Below are 19329 nucleotides of genomic sequence, written 5' to 3'. Positions count from 1 at the left end.
CTATTCACTTGACAGAGGAAGGAGATCAACATAGCACAGTATGATGTGGAGCTCACCTCTCCCCACAAACCAAACATACACCTAGATGTGGAACAATTCTCACTTAAAAGTAACTGGAGACTGGCAGAAAGAATCCTGTACAACCAAGGCTGTAAGAAAGATCCACAAAGAATCAGGTAGGAAGTTCAGAGAAGTGATCAGGCTGGAACCTGTGCCCCTGAGAGAAGACATGGAAGAAAAGGGAGATCAGACAGATGGAAATCCTCTCTGGGGAGCGAATGGTCGAGCAACAAATTCAGGGACCCAACATAGGAAAGATGAGCCCCTCGGCTGGTTGGAGTGCCAGTAAGAGTAACAGGAGGGCTATGGGAAACCTGGACTTTGCCAGTGAGGAGCATGCACATGCTTGCTTGCTCCTGAAGCAAGGCAGATTGAAAACTGCATTCATGGCTGACCAATTTCCTGCGACTGACCCAGCAGGCACCCAAGCCTGAGCCCAGCAAACGCTCAAGCACCACTTGCTTCACAACGCACCTCCTCACTGGGTGAGGTCCCAGATGTGTGTAACAGAGGTGGCTCAAACCCAATATGGCATCTGAACAGAGCAGGGACAGCCATTACTGGTGCTTACACAGTTAGCACATCAGAAACAGCCATGATCTCCATCTGCAGTCAGAACACCACAGCCCATGCCCAGACCCACACTGAGAGCCCACATGGGCCCTACTTGTTCTACAGCACAACTCCACACCAGGTCAAGGGAAGCAGAGGCCAAGGGAAGAGCCCAGCTGTGAGGGAAAAAGGAGGCTCAGACCCAAAGCAGCATTGGAGAAAGGTGGGGGCAGACATTGCTGGCACTCACACAGGCAGTGCATCAGCAGTCCAGATCTCTGCCCGGGCAGGACTGCCATGGTCTGTGCACAGGACTCAAGCCAAGTACCCTACCTTGCTCCAGAGCTGCTTCCCTCTGGAGTAAGGGTGCCAGTGCTGGGAGTGGGAGAGCACATACTTAAAGAGAATGGAGCCAGCTTGGACCCAGCCCTCAGGGCTTCTAGACCAGCAACACAGAACCCACCCCCATCCCCAACAAGGCAGAGATAGCCACTGAGCAGAGGGGAAGCCTGAGCTCAAACCTGTATCCAGCCCTAGTCCCTACATCTCCAGCAACACCTACTACCAAGGTGATAATTGCCAGCACAACCTGAGAAAAGACATGACTTGTGTTCAAGTCAAATCCAGCTATACCACCAAAGCCACTGGGCACACGCAGACAGTATGGGAATGCTCCCACGTAAGGACACCTCTTCAGGATTGCAGTAGATAACTGCTTCACCTATTTCATAGAGACAGAGTAAGTTAAGCAAAATGAGAAGACAGAAGAATTTGTCTCAATTGAAAGAGCAAGAGAAAATCCCTGAAAAAGCAAATACTGAAATAGAAATAAGCAATTTACTAAAGACCGTGAAGCATTAGTAATGAGAATAAAGCAAATAATAAAATGGCAATAAGTATGTACCTATGAATAATTACTTGAAAATCAATGGACTAAATTCTGCAATCAAAATACATGGTGTGGATGACTGATTAAAAAACAAGACCAATCTATATGCTGCTTGGAAGAGACTCACTTCAGAGCTAAAGCCACATACAGACTGAAAGTGAGGGGATGGAAAAACGTATTTCATGCAAACAACAAGAAAGCAGGGGTAACAATACCCTTATCACACAAAGTACATTTTAGAACAAAGTATTTAACAAAAGACAAAGAAAGTTACATAACGAGGGATCAATACAAAAAGAGGAAACAACACTCGTTAACATATATGTACCCAATACAGGAGCACCTAAATACATAAAACAAATATTAAATATAAAGGGAGAAATCGACAGTAACACAATAATAGGGGGGACTTTAACACCTCACTTGAATCAATGGACAGTCCATACAGACAGAAAATTAGCAAGGAAACACTGGCCATAAATGACACTTTAGACCAAATGGACTTAATTGATATTTATATAGCATTCCATCCAAAAGTAACAGAATACACATTCGTTTCAAGTGCACATGGAACATTCTCCAGGATAGATCACATGATAGGACACCAAAAAAAAAAAATAAGCCTCAGTAAATTTAAGAAAACTGAAATCATATCACGCATCTTTTCTGACCACAATGCCATGAAATTAGAAATCAACTACAAGAAGACACTGCAAAAAGCACAAACATGTGGAGTCTAGACAATATGGTACTAAACAACCAATGGATCACTGAAGAAATCAAAGGGAAATTAAAAAACTACCTGTAGACAAATGAAAACTAAAACACAATGATCCAAAATATATAGGATGTAGAAAAAGCAGTTCTAAAAAGGAAGTTTATAGTGATGCAAGCTTACCTCAGGAAACAAGAAAAAATGGACACCCTAAGCTTACACCTAAAAGAACTAGAAAAAGAACAAAACCCAAAGGTAGAAGGAATGAAATCATAAAAATCAGAGTAATAAAAAATGAAACAGAGAATAAAAAAGTGCAAAGAAACTCAGAGCTGGTTCTTCAAAAAGATAAACAAAATTGATAAACTTTTAGCCAGACTCATCAAGGAAAAAAGAAAGGGCCCAAATCAATATCACAAATGAAACAGTAGAAGTTACAACTGACACCACAGAAATACAAAGCATCATAAGAGATTACTATGAACAACTATATGCCAATAAAATGAACAACCTAAAAGAAATGGACAAATTACAATAAATGAAAATCTCCCAAGACTGAACCGGGATGACAGAGAAAGTATGAACAGACCACTTACCAGCAACTGAATTGAATCTGCAATTAAAAACAAAGCAAAACAAACAAACAAACCTCCCAACAAACAACAGTCCAGGACCAGATGGCTTCACAGGTGAATTTTACCAAACATTTAGAAAAGAGTTAACACCTATTCTTCTCAACCTGTTCCCAAAAATTGCAGAGGAAGGAATGCTTCCAAACTCATTCTACAAGACCAGCATTACCCAGTTACTGGACACCACAAAAAAGAAATTACAGGATAATATCACTGATGAACATTGATGTAAAAATCCTTGATAAAATATTGGCAAACCGAATTCAACAATATATTAAAAGGATCACACACCATAATCAAGTAGAATTTATCTCAGGGATGCAAGGATTTTTCAATATCTGCGAATCAACCAATGTGATAGACCACGTTAATAACTTAAAGAATAAAATCCATATGATTATCTCAATAGATGCAGAAAAAGCTTTTGACAAAATTCAATATCCATTTATGATAAAACTCCTCAGAAAATAAATATAGAGAGAACATACCTCAACATAATAAAGGCCATATATGACAAACCTACAGCTAACATCATACTCAATGATAAAAAGCTGAAAGCATTTCCTCTAAGATCAGGAACAAGAGAAGGATGTCCCTCTTGCAACTTTTATTCAACATAGTTTTGGAAGTTCTAGCCATTGCAATCAGAGAAGAAAAAGAAATAAAAGGAATCTAAATTAGAAAAGAAGAAGTAGAACTCTGTTTGCAGGTGACATGATATTATACATAGAAAATCCTAATATATGCTACCAGAAAACTACCAGAGCTCATCAACGAATTTGGCAAAGTTGCAGGATACAAAACTAATACACAGAAATCTGTTGCATTTCTATACACTAATAATGAGAGATCAGAAAGAGAAATTTAAAAACGATCCCATTTACCATCACCTCAAGAAGAATAAAATACCTAGGAATAAACCTACCTAAGGAGGCAAAAGACTGTACTCTGAAAACTGTAAGATACTGATGAAAGAAACTGAAGCTGATACAAACAGATGGAAGGTTATACCATGTTCTTGTATTGGAAGACTCAATAGTGTAAAATGACAATAATCACCCAAGGCAATCTACAGAGTCAATGCAATACCTATCAAATTACCAATGGCATTTTTCACAGAACTAGAAAAAAAGTCTTAAAATTTGTACGGAAACACAAAAGAACCCAAATAGCCAAAGCAATCCTAAGAAAAACGGAGCTGGAGGAATCAGGCTCCCAGACTTCAGACTACACTACAAAGCTACAGTCATCAAAAGAGCATTGTACTGGCACAAAAAGAGAAATATAGATCAATGGAACAGGATAGAAAGCCCAGAAATAAACCCATACATCTATGGTCAATTAATGTAAAACAAAGGAGGCAAGAATATACAATGGAAAAGAAACTGTCTAGTCAATAAGTGGTGCTGGGAAAACTGGACAGCTACATGTAAAAGAATGAAACTAGAACATTTTCTTACACCATACACAAAAATAAACTCAAAATGGATTAAAGACCTAAATCTAAGACTGGATACCAAAAAACTCTTAGAGGAAAACATAGAACACTCTGACATAAATCACAGCAATATCTTTTTTGATCTGTCTCCTAGAGCAATGGAAATAAAAACAAAACTAAACAAATGGGAGCTAATTAAACTCAAAAGCTTTTGCACAAAGGAAACCATAAACAAAACAAAAAGACAACCCACAGAATGAGAAAGTATTTGCAAATGATGCAACCAACAACGGATTAATCTCCAAAATTTACAAACAGCTCATGCAGCTCAATATCAAGAAAACAAACAACCCAATCAAAAAGCAGGTGCAAGATCTAAATAGACATTTCTCCAAAGAAGACAGACATACGGCCAAGAGGCACATGAAAAGCTGCTCAACATCACTAATTATTAGAGAAATTCAAATCAAACTACACTGAGATAACACCTCACACCAGACAGTATGGCCATCATCAAAAAGTCTACAAACAATAAATGCTGGAGAGGGTGTGGAGAAAACGGAACCCGCCTACACTGTTGGTGGGAATGTAAACTGAAACAGCCACTATGGAGAACAGTATAGAGGTTCCTTATAAAACTAAAAATAGAGCTACCACATGATCCAGCAATCCCATTCCTGGGCATATATCCAGTGAAAACCATGGTTCGAAAGGATCTATGCACCCCAGTGTTCACCGAAGTGCTGTTTACAATAGCCAAGACATGGAAGCAATGTAAATGTCCATTGACAGAGGAATGGATAAAGAAAATGTGGTACATACATACAGTGGAATATTACTCAGTCATTAGAAAGAATAAAATAATGCCATTAGCAGCAACATGGATGGACCTGGAAATTATCATACTGAGTGAAGTAAGTCAGACACAGAAAGACAAATATCATATGATATCACTTATATGTGGAATCTAAAAACAAATAGCAAGTGTTGGTAAAGATACGTAGAAATTGGAACTCTTGTGCACTGTTTGTGGAATATAAAATGGTGCAGCTGCTGTGAAGAAGAGTATGGTGGTTCTTCAAAAAATAAAATTTAATTACCATGTGATCCAGCAATACCATTTCTTGGTATATATACAAAAGAACTGAAAGCAGAGTCTCAAAGAGGTACCTGTACACCCATGCTCGTAGAAGCATTATGCACAACAGCCAAAAGGCAGAAGCAAACCAAATGTCCATCAACAGATGCATGAATAAACAAAAATGTGATATATACACACATGGACTATTATTCAACCTTAAAAGAGGAAATTCTAACACATACTACAACATGGATGAACCATGATGACATTAATGCTAAGTAAAATAAGCCAGTCATAAAAAGACAAGTCCTGTATGATTTCATCTATATGAAGTATCAAGAGTAGTCAAACTCATAGAAACAGAAAGTAGAATGGAGGATGCCACTGGCTAGGGGGCAGAGGGGAACAGGAAGTTTTTGTTTAATGAGTAGAGAGTTTCAGTTTTGCAAGATGAAAATGTTTTCGAGGTTGGTTATACAACAGTGTGAATAAACTTAACACTACTGAACTGTACACTTAAGAACATTAAGATGGTAAGAAAACAAACAAGGATGCCTGTGTTGGTCACTTATATTCAACTTTGTACTGGAAATTCTAGCCAGAGCTATTAGGCAAAAAATTAAATAAATATCAATAAAAGGTATTCAAACTGGAAAGGAAGAAGTAAAACTATCTCTATTTGCAGACGACATGATAGCAAATATAGAAAATCCTAAAGAATCTACAAAGCAACTATTAGAACTAGAACAAATTCAGCCAAGCAGGGTATAAGATTAACACTCGAAAATCAGTTGTACCTCAACACACTCTCAGTAAGCAATCAAAAAAGAAATTAAGAAAACAATTCCATTTGCAATACCATCTAAAAGAACAAAATACAAGCCTACCTGGCTCTTTGGTGGGGCCAATGGCAGACTCTGGAAGGGCTCACGCCAAGGAGTACTTCCCAGAACTTCTGCTGCCAGTGTCCTTGTCCTTACAGTGAGCCACAGCCACCCCTGCCTCTGCAGGAGACCCTCGAACACTAGCAGGTCACCTTGCAGGACAGACCCCAACTTCAGTAGATGTCTGCAGTGACCCAAGCATGGGTAGGACATTCCGCAGGAGTTCTTAGATCCCAGCACGAGGCCGTGTAGGGGTCAGAGGATCCATCCAGGCTCTGTTACGGTCATAACACAGGTCGTGTCCAGCTGGGCTCACCCACCTGCGCCCATGATACACCAGAGCATTGTCTCAGCTTTCCCAGGCTGTGTGCATGGAAGGCTCTTGGTGCTCCAGCCAGGCATCAGGGCTGTGCCTCTGAGGTGGGAGAGCCAATTTCAGGACACTGGTCCACAAGAGACCTCCCAGCTCCATGTAATATCAAATGGCGAAAATCTCCCAGCGATCTCCATCTCAACGCCAAGACCCAGCTTCACTCAACGACCAGCAAGCTACAGTGCTGGACACCCTATGCCAAACAATTAGCAAGACAGGAACAAAACCCCACCCATTACCAGAGAAGCTGCCTAAAATCATAACAAGGCCACAGACACCCCAAAACACACCACCAGACGTGGACCTGCCCACCAGAAAGACAAGATCCAGCCTCATCCACCAGAACACAGGCACTAGTCCCCTCTACCAGGAAGCCTACACAACCCAATGAACCAACCTTAGCCACTGGGGACAGACACCAAAAAAAACCGGAACTACGAACCTGCAGGCTGCGAAAAGGAGACCCCAAACACAGTAAGTTAAGCAAAATGAGAAGACAGAAAAACACACAGCAGATGAAGGAGCAAGGCAAAAACCCACCAGACCTAACAAATGAAGAGGAAATAGGCAGTCTACCTGAAAAAGAATTCAGAATAATGATAGTAAAGACGATCCAAAATCTTGGAAATAGAATTGAGAAAATACAAGAAACGTTTAACAAGGACCTAGAAGAACTAAAGAGCAAACAAACACTGATGAACAACACAATAAATGAAATTAAAACTTCTCTAGAAGCAATCAATAGCAGAATAACTGAGGCAGAAAAACGGATAAGTGACCTGGAAGATAAAATAGTGGAAATTAACTACTGCAGAGCAGAATAAAGAAAAAAGAATGAAAAGAATTGAGGAGAGTCTCAGAGACCTCTGGGACAACATTAAACACACCAACATTCGAATTAAAGGGGTCCCAGAAGAAGAAGAGAAAAAGAAAGGGACTGAGAAAATATTTGAAGAGACTATAGTCGAAAACTTCCCTAATATGGGAAAGGAAATAGTTAATCAACTCCAAGAAGCACAGAGAGTCCCATACAGGATAAATCCAAAGAGAAACATGCCAAGACAATATTAATCAAACTATCAGAAATTAAATACAAAGAAAAAATACTAAAAGCAGCAAGGGTGGGGCTTCCCTGGTGGCTCAGTGGTTGAGAGTCCACCTGCCGATGCAGGGGACACGGGTTCATGCCCCGGTCTGGGAAGATCCCACATGCCACAGAGCGGCTGGGCCCATGAGCCGTGGCCTCCGAACCTGCGCATCGGAGCCTGTGCTCCGCAACGGGAGAGGCCACAACAGTGAGAGGCCCGCGTACCGCAAAAAAAGAAAAAAAAGCAGCAAGGGAAAAACAAATAACACACAAGGGAATCCCCATAAGGTTAACAGCTGATCTTGCAGCAGAAACTCTGCAAGCCAGATGGGACTGGCAGGACATATTTAAAGTGATGAAGGAGAAAAGCCTACAACCAAGATTACTCTATCCAGCAAGGATCTCATTCAGATTTGACAGAGAAATTAAAACCATTAGAGACGAGCAAAAGCTAAGACAATTCAGCACCACCAAACCAGCTGTACAACAAATGTAAAGGAACTTCTCTAGGCAGGAAACACGAGAGAAGGAAAAGACCTACAATAACAAACCTAAAACAATTAAGAAAATGGTAATAGGAACATACATATTGATAATTACCTTAAATGTAAATGGATTAAATGCTCCAACCAAAAGATACAGACTGGCTGAATGGATACAAAAACAAGACCCATATATATGCTGTCTACAAGAGACCCACTTCAGACCTAGGGACATACACAGACTGAAAGTGAGGGGATGGAGAAAGATATTCCATGAAAATGGAAATGAAAAGAAAGCTGGAGTAGCAATTCTCATATCAGACAAAACAGACTTTAAAATACAGACTATTAGAAGAGACAAAGAAGGACACTACATAATGATCAAGGGATCGATACTAGAAGAAGATATAACAACTGCATATATTTATGCACCCAACATAGGAGCACCTCAATACATAAGGCAAATACTAACAGCCATAAAAGGGGAAATCGACAGTAACACACTCATAGTAGGGGACTTTAACACCCCACTTTCACCAATGGACAGATCATCCAAAATGAAAATAAATAAGGAAACACAAGCTTGAAATGATACATTAAACAAGATGGACTTAATTCATATTTATAGGACATTCCATCCAAAAACAACAGAATACACATTTCTCGCAAGTGCTCATGCAATGTTCTCCAGAATAGATCATATCTTGGGTCACAAATCAAGCCTTGGTAAATTTAAGAAATTTGAAATCATATCAAGTATCTATTCAAACAACAATGCTATGAGACTAGCTATCAATTACAGGAAAAAATCTGTAAAAAATACAAACACATGGATGTTAAATAATACACACCTTAATAACCAACAGATCACTAATGAAATCAAAGAGGAAATCAAAAAATACCTAGAAACAAATGACAATGAAAACACGATGACCCAAAACCTATGGAATGTAGCAAAAGCAGTTCTAAGAGGGAAGTTTATAGCAATACAATCCTACCTTAAGAAACAAGAAACATCTCAAATAAACAACCTAACCCTACACCTAAAGCAATTAGAGAAAGAAGAACAAAAAACCCCCAAAGTTAGCAGAAGGAAAGAAATCATAAAGATCAGATCAGAAATAAATGAAAAAGAAATGAAGGAAACTATAGCAAAGATAAATAAAACTAAAAGCTGTTTCTTTGATAAGATAAACAAAATTGATAAACAATTAGCCAGATTCATCAAGAAAAAAGGGGAAAAGACTCAAATCAATAGAATTAGAAATGAAAAAGGAGAAGTTACAACTGACACCACAGAAATATAAAGGATCATGAGAGAGTACTACAGGCAACTCTATGCCAATAAAATGGACAACCAGGAAGAGATGGACAAATTCTTAGAAATGCACAACCTTCCGAGACTGAACCAGGAAGAAATAGAAAAGATGAACAGACAATTACAAGCACTGCAATTGAAAGTGTGATTAAAAATCTTCCAACAAAAGCCCAGGACCAGATGGCTTCACAGGCGAATTCCATCAAACAATTAGAGAAGAGCTCACAACTATCCTTCTCAAACTCTTCCAAAATATAGCAGAGGGAGGATCACCTCCAAACTCATTCTACAAGGGCACCATCACCCTGATACCAAAACCAGACAAAGATGTCACAAAGAAAGAAAACTACAGGCCAATATCACTGATGTACATAGATGCAAAAATCCTCAACAACATACTAGCAAACAGAATCCAACAGGACATTAAAAGGATCATACACCAGGATCAAGTGGGGTTTATCCCAGGAATGCAAGAATTCTTCAATATATGCACATCAATCAATGTGATACACCATATTAACAAATTGAAGGAGAAAAACCATACAATCATCTCAATAGATGCAGAGAAAGCTTTCGACAAAATTCAACACACATTTATGATAAAAACCCTCCAGAAAGTAGGCATAGAGGGAACTTTCCTCAAAATAATAAAGGCCATATATGACAAACCCACAGCCAACATCATCCTCAATGGTGAAAAACTGAAAGCATTTCCACTAAGATCAGGAACAAGACAAGGCAGCCCACTCTCACCACTATTATTCAACATAGTTTTGGAAGTTTAGCCACAGCAATCAGAGAAGAAAAAGAAACAAAAGGAATCCAAATTGGAAAAGAAGATGTAAAGCTGTCACTGTCTGCAGATGACATGATACTAAACATAGAGAATCCTAAAGATGCTACCAGAAAACTACTAGGGCTAATTAATGAATATGGTAAAGTAGCAGGATACAAAATTAATGCACAGAAATCTCTAGCATTCCTATACACTAACGGTGAAAAATCTGAAAGTGAAATTAAGAAAACACTCCCATTTACCATTGCAACAAAAAGTATAAAATATCTAGGAATAAACCTACCTAAAGAGACAAAAGACCCGTATGCAGAAAATTAAAAGACACTGATGAAAGAAATTAAAGATGATACAAATAGATGGAGAGATATATCATGTTCTTGGATTGAAAGAATCAACATTGTGAAAATGACTATACTACCCAAAGCAATCTACACATTCAATGCAATCCCTATCAAACTACCACTGGCATTTTTCACAGAAGTAGAACAAAAAATTTAACAATTTGTATGGAAACACAAAAGACTCCAAATAGCCAAAGCAATCTTGAGAAAGAAAAACGGAGCTGGGGGAATCAGGCTCCCTGACTTCAGACTATACTACAAAGCTACAGTCATCAAGACAGTATGGTACTAGCACAAAAACAGAAATATAGATCAATGGAATAGGATAGAAAGCCCAGAGATAAACCCACACACATATGGTCACCTTATCTTTGATAAAGGAGGCAAGAATATACAGTGGAGAAAAGACAGCCTCTTCAATAAGTGGTGCTGGGAAAACTGGACAGGTACATGTAAAAGTATGAAATTAGAACACTCCATAACACCCACAAAAGTAAACTCAAAATGGATTAAAGACCTAAATGTAAGGCCAGACACTATCAAACTCTTAGAGGAAAACATAGGCAGAACACTCTATGACATAAATCACAGCAAGATCCTTTTTGACCCACCTCCTAGAGAAATGGAAATAAAAACAAAAGTAGACAAATGGGAACTAATGAAATTTCAAAGCTTTTGCACAGCAAAGGAAACCATAAACAAGACCAAAAGACAACCCTCAGAATGGGAGAAAATATTTGCAAATGAAGCAACTGACAAAGGATTAATCTCCAAAATTTACAAGCAGCTCATGCAGCTCAATATTAAAAAAACAAACACCCCAATCCAAAAATGGGCAGACGATCTAAATAGACATTTCTCCAAAGAAGATATACAGATTGCCAACAAACACATGAAAGAATGCTCAACATCATTAATCACTAGAGAAATGCAAATCAAAACTACAATGAGATATCATCTCACAGCGGTCAAAGGGCCATCATCAAAAAATCTACAAACAATAAATACTGGAGAGGGTGTGGAGAAAAGGAAACCCTCTTGCACTGTTGGTGGGAATGTAAATTGATACAACCACCATGGAGAACAGTATGGAGGTTCCTTAAAAAACTAAAAATAGAACTACCATATGACCCAGCAATCCCACTATTGGGCATATACCCTGAGAAAACCATAATTCAAAAATAGTCATGTACCACAATGTTCACTGCAGCTCTATGTACTATATCCAGGACGTGCAAGCAACCTAATTGTCCATGGACAGATGAATGGATAAAGAAGATGTGGCACATATATACAATGGAATATTACTCTGCCACAAAAAGAAACAAAATTGAGTTATTTATAGTGAGGTGGATGGACCTAGAGCCTGTCATACAGAGTGAAGTAAGTCAGAAAGAGAAAAACAAATACCATATGCTAACACATATATATGGAATCTAAGAAAAAAAAATGGTCATGAAGAACCTAGGGGCAAGACGGGAATAAAGACAGAGATCTATTAGAGAATGGACTTGAGGATATGGGGAGGGAGAAGGGTAAGCTGGGACGAAGTGAGAGAGAGGCATGGACATATATACACTACCAAATGTAAAATAGATAGCTAGTGGGAAGCAGCCACATAGCACAGGGAGATCAACTCGGTGCTTTGTGACCACCTAGAGGGGTGGGATAGGGAGAGTGGGAGGGAGGGAGACCAAGAGGGAAGAGATATGGGAACATATGTATATGTATAACTCATTCACTTTGTTATAAAGCAGAAACTAACACACCATTGTAAAGCAATTATACTCCAATAAAGATGTTAAAAATAATTTAAACAAAAATTGAAAGAACAAAATGCTTAAGAATAAATGTAAGCAAGCATATGTAAGATGTGTACTCTGATAACTACAAAACATTGCTGAAAGTAATTAAAAACCTAAATTAATGGAAAAACATCTCATGTTCATGGATTCTAATACTTAATATTCTTAAAGTGGCAAGATTCCCCAAAGTGGTCTACAGATTCAATGCAATCCTTATCAAAATCTCGTCTTGGACCTTCCTGGTGGCGCAGTGGTTAGGAACCTGCCTGTCAATGCAGGGGACACGGGTTTGAGCCCTGGTTTGGGAAGACCCCACATGCTGTGGAGCAACTAAGCTTGTGCACCACAACTACTGAGCCCGTGCACCACAACTACTGAAGCCCGCGTGCCTAGTGCCTGTGCTCTGCAACAAAGAGAAGCCACCGCAATGAGAAGCCCGCGCACCACAACAAAGAGTAGCCCCCACTTGCCGCAACTAGAGAAAGCCCGCGTGCAGCAACGAAGACCCAACTCAGCCAAAAAAATAAAACAAGTAATTAATTAGTTTAAAAAATTATAAAATCTCAACAGCCTTTTTGTGCGGAAATAGGAAAGCTAACATAAAATTCATAAAGCCTTGCAAGGGACTTGCTGCAGAACACAGTTTAGCAGTTTCAAAATAAGTTAAACACAGAATTATCACATGATCCATCAATTTCACTCCCAGGAAAGAACTGAAAATAGGTCTTCAAACAAAAACTTGTACATGAATGCTCACAGCAGCACTATTCTCAATAACCAAACATGGAGTCACCCCCAAATGCCCATCAAATGATGGATAAACAAAAGGTAGTATATACATACAATGGAATATTTATTCAGTCATAAAAGGGATGAAGTAGTAATACAAGCTACAACATGGATGGGTCTTGAAAACATGATCAGTGAAAGAAGCCACCCACAAAAGGCTTCATGATTCCATTTATATGAGCTATCCAGAAAAGGCAAATCCATAAACAGAAAACAGATTAGCAGTTGCTAGGGGCTGAGGGGAATGGGGAGTAACTGTTTATTAAGCTATATAGTACTGCTTATTAAGGGTATGGGTTTTCCTTTTGGTGTGATGAATATATTCTGGAAGTAGGTGGTGTTTATGGTTGCATAACATCATGAATGTACAAAATGCCACTAATTTCTACACTTTTACATGGTTGAAATGTGAATTTCATGTTATATGTATTTTGCCACAATTAAAATAGAGGAATCCCTTGCCATATTCTACAGAGATTTATATTCTGCCCAGTCCTCAGTACTGTCACATAGCCTGCCTCATCCTACTAACCAACCTAGGTCGCCCTGGTCTACCCAGACTTGTCCCTTCTTTGAACAACCATGAGTCCTAATGCTGCTCTAATTCACTTGAATTATTTATCACATATTTTCTTTTGACATCTCAACTTTTCCCCTGGATTAGACAAAAATCATTCATTTTATTCCTACCACTTCTTTACGCAACTGCAAGACAGTCACTAGAAGGTTAACAATGTCACTGGACATCCCTGGAGGCGTAGTGGTTAAGAATCTGCCTGCCAATGCAGGGGACATGGGTTTGAGCCCTGGTCCAGGAAGATCCCACATGCTGCGGAGCAACTAAGCCCGTGTGCCACAACTACTGAGCCTGCATGCCACAACGAAGAGTAGCCCCCACTTGCTGCAACTAGAAAAAGCCCGCGTGCAGCAACGATGACCCAACGCAGCCAAAAATTAAGGAAAAAAAGGTTCACAATGTCACCTAATGAAGTCTATCAAAAAACTTTTTTATAGCCCAGTTTCACAACTCAGTAAGATCACAGGATCTGCATTTACCTACATGGCACCTTTGTCCTACTGTTGATCTGCTGTTCTATATCAGAAGTCAGCAAACCTTTTCAGTAAATGTCCACATAGTAAACATTTTAGTCCTGTGAACCACAATCTCTGTCACAACCACTCAACTCTGCCCTTGTAATTTGACGGCAGCATAAATGAATGAGCATGGCTGTGTCCCAATAAAACTTTACAGGGCTCCCCTGGTGGCGCAGTGGTTGAGAGTCTGCCTGCCGATGCAGGGGACACGGGTTCGTGCCCCGGTCCTGGAAGATCCCACATGCTGTGGAGCGGCTGGGCCCGTGAGCCATGGCCGCTGAGCCTGCACGTCAGGAGCCTGTGCTTCGCAATGGGAGAGGCCACAACAGTGAGAGGCCCATGTACTGCAAAACCAAAAAAAAAACAAAAACAAAAAAAACCCAAAAGACTTTACAGACACTGAGATTTGAATTTCATGCAATTTTCACATCACAGACTATTACTCTTGATTTGTTTCTCAATGATTAAAAATTCTTAGTTTGTGGGCCATAAAAAAACAGGCAGCATGCTACATTTGGGCCATGGACTGCAATTTGCTGACTTCTGTTCTACATTTTTCCTGATGTTAACATATTTATTTCTACTATTTCATACGAATGCATAGATATTTTATAAACCTTAAATAATCAGTGTTAAGCAAAACTGTGCATAAATTAGACTCACCTGGGATGTGATCATTTTCTGCTGTTCCTGCAAGAATGTAGAGAACTGAGGGGGTACACCTGAAAAAGAAGGAAAGCTCATGAGTGACATCACCTGCCTAGAAAGCTCCACATAGCAGCTGGCAAAACACCTCAGAATGGGAGACACTTTGAGAAGGAGCAGAAAGGATAACAGTGAGGGAGGGAAGCACTCAGGTATCCATGCATGACTCTGGGATGACTATGTAATGTTTGGACAAGCCAGTTTTCAAATGTAAAAACATTTGTTTTCTGCTGATTTGTTAACAATGTATGCTCTAATACAGAAAAAATATAAACAACACATTAAACTAATTAAGTCAATTAGGAAAAGCCAAGGAATAGAACACAATGCTTTCATTAAAACTGATGCTGAGCAAAAATATTCAGCACAAAAATTTGTAATGTTCATTACAAACCAGAGAATCTCAACAAGGTTCTGAAAAAAAGGATGGGGTATTTTTGGAAGGAAAAAAGGGCTGGTCTTTTTTGGAAGGAAAAAAAGGGTTTACTCTTAAATTGGTTTCAGGTCTCAAAAGTATTTTTTAATTAAAAAACAACCAAACCAAACAAAACTGGTTTTGACTTATCTGTTGTTAATGCAGAAAAGACCTGCCTAGACCATCAAGAGACTCCATGTCTCCTCTTGATTCTGCCATAACAAAATGTAGAATTGTAACCACTTAACATTTTTGACCCACTTCTTGCCCACCCGAACCCAACTCCATCTTTTAAGTAAAGCAGAAATAGACCTGTCTTAAGTCCAAGTCTTAACGACCTGTCTTGCAGTACCATCTGTGCTTCTGTAAGATCGGGATACAGGGGGCATCAGTATATCTCTAGTTGTGCCGAGTGTGGGAACAGCTCAGAGCTCAGAAAGAGTGGAGTAAAGAGTGAAGGGAGGAAGAAGGTAATTCCCTCCCCTGTGGCTGGTTAGCTCTTCCCTCCACACGATGCCTTCACAACTCCCCAAGAAGCAGTATCTTCTGTTCCTTTTGTCTTGTCCTCCTATCCCAACCACAGCTTACATCTCTCTGGAGAGTTGGCCCAAAGTTTCCACCATCACCCAGTCTGTGACAGTCTGCATATGACAGTGGTTCCGGCAGGAGGACCCAAATTGCTTCCGGCTGAGCAACAAGCATCTTTGCACCTGGGCTCTGTATCTCTCCTGAGGTCTCAGGCGAACTGATTGTCCTACCGGGACAATTCCCGCTCCCGGGAATCCCCCTTGCTACCTCACAAAAGCCGCTTTGTTGCAAGAAAGGTGGAACCTAAGCCAGTTAGAATATTCATCCAAGATCGAAAGCTCCTGGATCTTAAGCAGGACCTCCTGTAAAAGCAAACTGGTGCTACTGAGGGCGCAGGCAAAGCTGGAGGGGGTCAGAGGGGCCTGGACGCCTCCATTTATGTTCACAGGTTCTTTAGAAATAAGAAATCCCCCCCAAACCAATGCTGCATTCACTTCAAAACTATTTCCTTGAGGGGTTAGGGTACTCAAGCTGCTTACTGCTGCGACCGACTCATGCTCAGATTTTCTGCTGGGCAGAGAACGAGGCATGGGGTCTATCCTTGCTCCTGCCCCTGCTCCCCTCGCCACTTTGAATTCCTACCCCGTCTTGGAGCCTCACTGTTAGAAAGGGGACGCGACGCTAACCACAGGTGGTTAGGAGAGGAGGATTCAGCGATATCCTGAGTGGAAAAGAACAAGGGTCTCTGCTGAGAAGAAAAGCGCGCATCTACTGACAGCCAAAGACTAGTTTCCGCGCGGTCTTACCGAGGCCTCAAACGACAGGGCACCTTGGAGTTGAGAAAATTAAGCGCTGGGACGTGCAGGTTCTCATCAGGTGCATAAAAACGGGGCCAGACTTAAACCGAATCTGGACACAAAGCCGTTTCCTCTTTCACCCCCACTCTGGCCTGGAGCTTCATGTTCCCCCGGTTCTCCGCAGCAGCGTCCTGCTCGCCAGCCGCCGGGCCCGCAGCCGCCGGAGGCTCCGCAACCTTCTCCTCGCGAGACAGCGGCCGCGGAACGGGAACACGCCCGGCATCCGGGGGGAGGGGGGAGGCAGTGCACATGCGCAGAAGGCCCATAGTGAAAGCCCCGTCCTGTGCCAGAAAGCTGCGTATGGTACATTTCCTGCAAGCCTTAGAGCCACCTCAATTAGAAAAGGCTCTGCGATGGAAATAAACTTATGGTTACTAAAGGGGAAGGGGGGAGGGATAAATTAGGAGTTTGGGATTACTATATGTAAAATAAACAAGGACCTACTGTATAGCACAGGGGAATAATATTCAGTTTCTTGTAATAACCCATAATGGAAAAGAATCTGAGAGTATTTTTATGTGTATGTATATAGATTATATATAACTGAAGTTCTATATATATATAAACACACACATATATAACTGAATCACTTTGCTGTGCACCTGAAACTAATACAACACTAAATCAAGTATACTTCCTTCAATTAAAAAAAGAGAAGGGTCTGTGACTTTGGGCACATTGGGTAAAATTGCCAGATTTAGCAAATACAAGCCATGAGACATACTTTTATTCGTTGTTCATCTGAAATAAATTTTAAGTATCTAAATTACATATCTTTCATTAACTATCTTCCTGATATATTGGCTCTCCTTAACAGTTCCTTGCAGAATTGAGTTATAGAATTTCTTCCAGAGACTGTTACATTGCTCCATTTTCATTATAACATATCTTCTACAGTAGTCACATCTCACTTACTTCGTTCTTTGTCCACTGGACATTCATTAATGAGAAAAGACATTCAACTTTAGCGTTCTGAGCAGATATAATGGCATAAAGTTAACAACTCTAGGAATTGCTCTTCAGATTTGATTTGTTGAAACACATAATACCATTATTCATGGCAGAACTTGCCTGTTCCATTCTTCAGGATTACGATGGATCTCTTGATTAACAAGTTTTTAACATGCTGTCCACTGATAAAAGAAAACTTTTTGTCAATTTTTTCCTTTCCTTCTTAACACCACACATGACAATTCCACTTGTCCTCATGCTATAAGAGCAGTTAGTAACATCCATGTAAAAGAATCAAATTCTTCCAGAGATGAAACTCATTTCAAAATACAGTCATGGCAAGTACAATAATGATTATCCACAAGTCAAAATTTATTTTCCTATTCCGATTATTCCATAAGTAATGTTTTCCCTTTTAAGAACAGTCTGACATGAAGATTTCACTAAGTTTCATTGAACAGTGGAATATTTCACTAACACTTTTTGCTCTTCTTTCAATTTCCATAATCCTATTGCAAAAAAGATATTGAAATCTATGTACAAGAAATAAGCAAATTAGCTTCATTCAATGGAATATTTAAAGGTTAAACAAGAATTGGAAGCCTTTTCTTGAGAATTAAAATATTATTTCAGTGCTTTAAATAAACTGAGAACTCTTACAGCTGTGTTTGTTAAAGAGAGTCAATGAGTTTCTGAATGCAAGAGAAATGAAAAATACTGAATGCCAATAAAAAAAAATCACAAAAATCCTTTAATCACTCAATTCAAATCGCATAAGTGCTGAAGAGAACAACTTCATGACAATTACTTCAACATCAATAGAAAGAACATCAGAAGCTATTTGAACAGCAAGCATTGTGCAGAATATGGGCAGCAGAGTCAACATCTTCCACAGAATCATTCATGCTTTGTTTAACCTTGGAATAAACATGTCTGCACCTTTATGCAAATATCCACCAAAATTTGTATTTTTATTACCTCAACCAAAAGCAATGTAGAAGCAAGGGGAAAATATGTATTTTCTGCACTGTAATTGCTTACATCCACAGTGATGATGCTAAGAAAAAAAAAAAGAAAAAAGATGAAGCATTTAGAACAGTGATAATCTCTGTAATCATAACTGAAGCTATTATTTTTGTTGTTGCTGCAGTGGACTTTATCCTGGCACTTGCAATTTTTTTAAAAAAGGTTTTTAATTTTTGGCTGCATTGGGTCTTCATTGCTGTGCGTGGGCTTTCTCTAGTTGCAGTGGGTCTTTGTTGCTGTGCGTGGGCTTTCTCTAGTTGCGGTGAGCGGGGGCTGCTCTTCGTTGCAGTGCGCCGGCTTCTCATTGCGGTGACTTCTCTTGTTGTGGAGCACGGGCTGTAGGCGCCTGGGCTTCAGGAGTTGTGGCTCCTGGGCTCTGGAGCACAGGTTCAGTAGTTGTGGCGCACGGGCTTAGTTGCTCTGCAGCATGTGGGATCTTCCCCGACCAGGGCTCAAACCCGTGTCCCCTGCATTGACAGGCGGATTCTTAACCACTGCACCACCAGGGAA

The 19329-nt window shown here is 39.9% G+C and overlaps 1 protein-coding gene across 1 annotated transcript in view; it reads right to left on the bottom strand.

Moving 5' to 3' along the window:
• The window catches only part of ZNF37A (zinc finger protein 37A), a 51270-nt gene extending 34253 nt beyond the window's left edge, over positions 1-17017 (bottom strand). Inside the window, exons 1-2 of the mRNA XM_060108455.1 lie at positions 16792-17017; positions 15001-15059 (exon numbers count right to left, since the gene is read on the bottom strand). Coding sequence (XP_059964438.1) covers positions 15001-15015 — 15 coding nt within the window. The 5' untranslated portion in view covers positions 15016-15059; positions 16792-17017. The remainder of the gene's footprint in view (positions 1-15000; positions 15060-16791) is intronic.
• Between the last annotated feature and the right edge of the window lie 2312 nt (positions 17018-19329).

This window comes from Mesoplodon densirostris, chromosome 1 (genome assembly GCF_025265405.1).
Source record: "Mesoplodon densirostris isolate mMesDen1 chromosome 1, mMesDen1 primary haplotype, whole genome shotgun sequence".
Classification (NCBI taxonomy): Eukaryota; Metazoa; Chordata; class Mammalia; order Artiodactyla; family Ziphiidae; genus Mesoplodon; species Mesoplodon densirostris.
Note: the sequence above shows the minus strand (reverse complement) of the source record. Positions and strands in the feature narration are given on the sequence as shown.